We start from the raw sequence: 6,539 nt of genomic DNA, 5'->3' as shown, positions 1-6,539 counted from the left end.
GAGTCGCCACCAATCATTTCAAGGTGCGATCGGGACACCATAAAACCGGGTAATTTTAATAAAACATTTTTTTATCAAAATACCAAGTTTAGGGTTTATGAAAACCAAAAATAGGTTCGGGAGTCAGTTACGCGTGGGGAAGGATTAACACCCTTACAACGCCCAAAAATCGGTATCTAGTTGATTACCCTATATTTAAAATTAGAAATTTTGAGTTTGAAGTTTTATTTAATTTATAAATCACTATGGATGCGCAGATGGAAATGATGTTTGTTTATTTAAACCAATAGTGTTCACCCCCTAGCATGAATGTGGGAGATCAATTATTGTGCAAAATAATTGAACAATTCCTCGAAATTGTAAAAAATGAAGGGTTTTGAAAAAGAGGTCCATCTACTTATGTAATTACCAGTAATCACCCCCAGAGCATGATTGTGGGAACTATATCATTAATTCCTTGGTAAATCAGCATTGCCTTAGTTTTAAAATCAGAATGCAATCTAACAATCCATTTATTGAACCTTGTTAAACTACACGATTAATTAAGGCTTCCTCTATCCTAAAGCATCAAATTATGAAATTGGAATCTCTTATATTAATCTTAATTTATTCTAATCAATTATTGATTCGAATAATTGATTTAAATCATCAGACATCTTAATGCGAAAACCAAATCGAATTATTCCCTAAATTTAAGGACTAAGATAAAATTAAGGCTGAAGTGGAGGCTCTAAATAACCTAATTAATTATTTCAAATGAAAATATAATTAATTATTCTCTTGCTTCTCTCAACTACGCCTAATACAAAGCCTAAAACCACTGTTGACACCATATTGCGGTAGCCGGAGAAACCAAAACAACCTCTAAACCGACCTGCACACTTCACTTTCCCCTCTGAACAAGATCTAGCGATGGCGAGCTCTCTATAATGGAAAGGGCTCAAGAACCTCCCCGACAAGCTAGATCTAACCTGGTAACCACGATCTAACCTCCCTTTTTTGTTTATTTTGGAATGCAAGTAAAAATGTTTGTAAAAAAACTCGAATACCTCTTGTTGTTATCTTGTTTGTTGGATTTCAAATGAAGGATGAAAAGTAAAGAAAAAGAATTTTTGAATTCAGGAATTTTCTGGAAAATGTTTTCTTTTTATTGTTTGCTTGATTCCCTTATTTTCGAAAATAGAAGGAGAGAGCCCCTTTTACATGTTGATTTTTAGGTTTTATACCCAAGATTTTCCAGAGATACAAATAAAAAAATTCCTAATCCCTACTTGCTTCTCTGGCATTTATTGTTTCCCTCTGCATATGGTGGGTTACATTTTTAATGCCCTAGATTTTTCAGGGGTTTGTTGAGATTTCTAATGAGATTTGGTTCAGCTAGGCTTGACGCTGGCGACGACCGGCGCGGCTGGACATGGGACGAACTCAGTCGACGGCGAGAATCAGCTTTGGCAGCAACGTCAACTGCTGCTATCAAAGATAGATGGTGGCTAACCCTAAAATTAGGGTTAAAGTTAGCCACAAAGGGGTAGTGTTATGGCCTTAGGGTTTTTTTTGGGGTTTGGTTTTGTATGTTGGGCCCGGGTTTGTAATAAATAATAACAATAATAATATAATAATAACGTTTGAAAAATGGTGATTACAACAATAAATTGCCAAGTTGGGTAATATAAAACTTTGATGGCTTGGTCAAGTTTATGTTAGGTCGGACTCAGAAGTAAGAAATGAATATCAAATGTAAAATTTGAAGGATTATAATCTACACGTAGCAGGGAATTCATAAATATTTTTAATGGTAGATACATGTATATTAATAACACAAAAGTTTTATTTGGGATGAATATAAATAAAATTTTAAGATAGATACAATCGATAAAATAGATAAATAATAATAAAAATTAAATTTTATGATAGACATGTGTATACCCTAAACTAATAATAGATCCGTCATTATGCATGAAAACTAAGAATATATTATATACAACTGAGCTATTAAATCTGCAGTTTATCAGTAACTTTATTAGGAGATTTTCTAACAAACGTGCATATATAGTCATTTGATAGTTAATCAAATTAGACAAAAATAAATTAACTTGAACATATTTTTAAATCTATGAATTTTTCAAAGCACTACCAGTCATCCTTGTGGAAATCAGCTGCTGCCATGGTTCTATTACCATTTCCATCGTCATTTTCTCCGATACTGCTCGTATTGAAACCACCTGCAGCTGCCATCAAATTTTCTCCATATCCGATCCCTCTTCCACCATGATCACCGTAACTCTGCTTTCGATTAACTTGCGTCCCGAGCGAAAAGAATCCACCGTTGTAGCCCTGGAAATGATCTCCCGCATTTACGTTGTTGAATTCATTAGCCCCGTACGATGTAGGAGACTGCTGGTGGTGGTTATCTTCTTGCCTGACCATGGAATTCTTCTCCTCTTCGGTTTCCCTATACCTGTTGAGATAAACCTTGAGAGGTCCGACGTAATTCTCGAAGCCCAGCGTCACCATTGCCCACAACAGATCGTCGCCGTTTATGGTCTTCCTTTTCTCCCTCTGACACTTGTCGGAAGCCTCACCGGTGATGAAGCTGATGAACTCCGAAACGCATTCTTGCACCGTTTCTTTGGCTTCTTTGGATATTTTGGCGTTTGTGGGGAGGGATTTCTTCATTATTCGACTCACGTTAGCTATGGGGAGGAAGCGATCTTGTTCTTTAGAAGAACTGTCGGAGATGTTCCCGGACGAGGGGCTGCCGACGGGGCTGCTGGGTCGGTTTCTTTTGCCAGTCATGGCGTTTAGGTATAGGAACTGTGTTCAAGGTAAAAATGGGGGGAAATATCCAGAGTGAAGTAATTGTTTATGAAATGAAACCAGTTGGTTGAAGAATCTAGTTAAGGGTACTGTGGATTTATAAGCTAATAGAAGACAAAGAAATATATATATATATTTTTAGTCTAGGATGAGTGGTGAAATTTGGTGATAGAGTTTGGAGGGATCAACTTAAAATTTTTTAAAAAATTAGAGGTTTAAATTAAGATTTTTAAATTTTTTGAAGGATTTAGTTTATATTTTTTTCCAAAAAATTCGGGTTTAACTATAATTTTTGAAATTTTGAGAGGCTTAATGAGAATTTAAAAAAAAAAATATGGGAGGGAGTGTAATTAAGAACATTAAAAAATCTAAAATTTAATTTGAATTTTTAAAAAATTTGTGGGGCCAAATTGAATTTTTTTAAAGTTAAGGGTCAAAATTAGATTTTTTAATTTTTTTTGGGGGCCATGGCCACTCTAGTCCAGCTTGTGTTCCACCCTGATTATAAGATAATGTTTATTCGAAAGATTATCAACTATTTGACAATAAACGCTTAAATATCTCTACAGATGTCGTGCTCGAACTTAAACCTTATATGAATAACAATCAACCAACTATTGAAATCGATTGGTTCATACCAAAAATATATATTAGAACAAAAAATAGGAATAGTGAGGTACTGATGTAGACAGGAAAGGAAAAGAAGGATCAAAAGAGAGCTTATTAAGTTTTTGGAATCTTAAAGAGAAAGTGTGAAAGTAGTTTAATAGAAAGGAGCTTCTCATTTACTATATAAAAATGATGATCAGGTCCCTCAATTCCCATATGCAATATTCAGTCAAAACTTAAAACTCACTCCTACGAAAAAGGAAATCCACGACCAACCAACAAAGCTGAATATATATTTGGCCAATATGCATAACAAAAGGTTCTTCTTCTGCTACTGAATTCTGTAACAGAAGTTTGCATTGTAGAGCCTAATCTACCACATTGGGCTTCACTGTATCACTGTATCAATATTCAAAATTATAATAAATATTTATAATCATAAACGTAAACTAAACACATAATTAGAATATTTACTATAACAAATTGACGTAAGAAACTAGTCATTTGAGATCATACAAGGATTGTAGAAGGAAATGGTTAAAAATCATCCAAAAAACTTGAACAAAATGTATATACAAACAGATCGGACTACTTCGACAAATGAACCACAACAAGAGACCATAATACTAAAAGACCACCGCCATTCGAAAATCAGATTTGAGCATCGTGAGAAAACTATCTCTAAACGCAAACCATGTATCTAAATCCAATCTGATGGTTCAAAGCAAGAATGATCATTAGCATAATAAATAAACATCATCAGGATAATAAATAAACATCATCTTTATCAGTCGGGTCAACGTCAAATCTAACCCTGATAAAATTAAATGAATAGAACAATCAAACGATTGATAAAAAATATAAAAAAATATGCAAAAAGACATAAAAAAATATATCATAAAGATAAAATTATTAAAAATTAAAAAAAAGAGAAAAAAAGATACCATATAAAAAAATAGAGGGATAACAAAGAATATGGAGATAAGCAACTAGCACCAAGTTGATGCCGCGCCGCCATTAGACAAACAAAAAATGAGGGGAAAAAAAAAGCGACACAAAAATTGAGAGAAACTAGGGCAAACCTATATCAAGGATTTTACAACACATGACACTTATTTTAAGAACAAACCTAGCTTGTACTTTAGAATGCTACCGATGTTCAAATTTCAAATATATTGAATGTATGAACTAACAAAATCAAGACTCAAATTCAATTTTTAATTTTTTAATGCCACAGTTTATGGATAGAAGGATCAAACTAATGAAAATAAGCCCCAAATTCAAATTTGGTTGATTCTTATATTAGGGTTATTATTAATCAATATATATAGCATTAAATTCATGCATGTGTAATTACGTAGGAAAAATGGGCATGGTATCTTTTGTACGATTTGATTGGAAAAAAGAAAGCATGAACAAAACACTTTGCACATATGCTTTACTTTGCTCTCTATCGCTCTCTTTCTTTTTGGTGCTTTGCTTTTTCCTGGATGTGACGGAGATTCTCCCTACCTATCATATCCCTCCATTGCTACTCACTCTCCACTAGAATTAAATTTTTGGTTGGTAAGATGACTTAACCTTTTATACTAGTCATATTTTTGTTTTTGGTAAACTACCCCAACGTCATTAAACTATGGGCTTGAATTTATTGATCATTAAACAAAAAATTTTATCATTTAAGTCACTAAACTATCAAATTAGTTTGAATCAAGTCACTATCTGTTTACAGTTAACAGAATTACAAACATGATAATTAACTAAATATGTTTAATAACACATTTGATCTTTATTACTGATACATTCTATCAATATGATCTTAATTTTATCTAGAATTAATTTAATAAACAATAAGATAGTGACACATATCACCGCCTTATCGGAGGAAAATAAGAAAATAAGATTAAGGGTATAAGGGGAACCGAACTTAGGTCTCAAGGTGGCATAGGCATGCCTAAATCATTGAACCAAGTTTAGTATTTGGTTAATGATTGACAAGGCTTAGACTCAAACTTAGCCGCTTCTCAAATAAAGTTAGGTGTCCAAAGGGGTTTTTCCGAAGGGGTCTCATTTCGAAATAATTTTTTTAATGGTAGGTTGATGATAAAATGTGGTTCGAGGAGTCGCCACCAATCTTTGATTATAGTGTGATTGGGCACCCATAAACATTTTTTTTTCATTTTAATAAAATATTAATTTTAGTTAAAACAACAAACTTGTGATCTGCGTTACCAAAATTCGAGTTCGGGAGTCGGTTACGTGTGGGGAAGGATTAGCACCCCAGAGCGCCCTAAATTAGTACATAGTCAATTAATTAATTGTCTTTGCAATGAAGTTTACGAGTTCGAGTCTAATTTTAACTTATGATCCCTTACATAATTTTTTTTACTTTTTGGACGAAACATGATGATATTTAATTATTTCTTATCGAGAAGAATCAATTTCTCATACCTTAAAGCAATCGATTCTTACTCCAATTGAAATAAAGAAATATTAAAATTCCATTCTAGAGTTCATTATTAATTCAAAAATAACAACACCCAATATAATTTTAAGAGTGAAAAAGATAATATCTAATTATTTCCAATCTAGAATAAATGACCTTTCGTGCATTAAAACAATCATTTATTACCCCAATTGAAATAAAGAGATATTACTATTAAGCCTTAAAATTTAATATCGATTCGAGTTAAAAAGATAATATCTAATGATTTCCAATCGAGAATAAATGATATCTCATACCTTAAAGCATACATTTATTGCATCAATCGAAATGAAGAGATATCACTATTTCATCCTAAGAATCAATATTAATTCGAGAGAAAATGGCAAAATCAAATTATTTCCAATCGAGAATAAATGACCTCTCATACCTTAAAGCAGTCATTTATCACTCCAACTGATATGAAAAGATATAATTATTCTCAAGATCGATTCAAATGTTATTATTTTGAAAAACCCTTGGAAAACTCATGCAAAAATAAAACAAATTAAAAACATATCAAGCAAGTAATTAATTATTTATTTTACCAATATTTAATGAGAATAAGGATGTTCAATTATTTAAATATCTCGAGACGAGACTTTAGATTCGATCTAATAGTCTTTTCTCA

At 32.4% G+C, this 6,539-nt stretch overlaps 1 protein-coding gene across 1 annotated transcript; it reads right to left on the bottom strand.

Annotated features, from left to right (window-relative positions):
* Positions 1-2,130: 2,130 nt before the first annotated feature.
* LOC120122609 (nuclear transcription factor Y subunit B-8-like) lies at positions 2,131-2,871 on the bottom strand. Its single transcript, XM_039141737.1, has one exon. The coding sequence runs from the start codon at positions 2,794-2,796 to the stop codon at positions 2,131-2,133; it is 666 nt and encodes a 221-aa protein (XP_038997668.1). The 5' UTR covers positions 2,797-2,871.
* Between the last annotated feature and the right edge of the window lie 3,668 nt (positions 2,872-6,539).

The sequence above is a fragment of the Hibiscus syriacus genome, unplaced genomic scaffold (assembly GCF_006381635.1).
Source record: "Hibiscus syriacus cultivar Baekdansim isolate YM2019G1 unplaced genomic scaffold, ASM638163v2 tig00110387_pilon, whole genome shotgun sequence".
Taxonomy (NCBI): Eukaryota; Viridiplantae; Streptophyta; class Magnoliopsida; order Malvales; family Malvaceae; genus Hibiscus; species Hibiscus syriacus.
This window is presented reverse-complemented; position numbering and strand designations above follow the sequence as displayed.

Excerpts from the sequence above, each read along its gene's own strand:
- LOC120122609 (XM_039141737.1), bottom strand. The coding sequence starts at position 2,796 with ATGACTGGCAAAAGAAACCGACCCAGCAGCCCCGTCGGCAGCCCCTCG.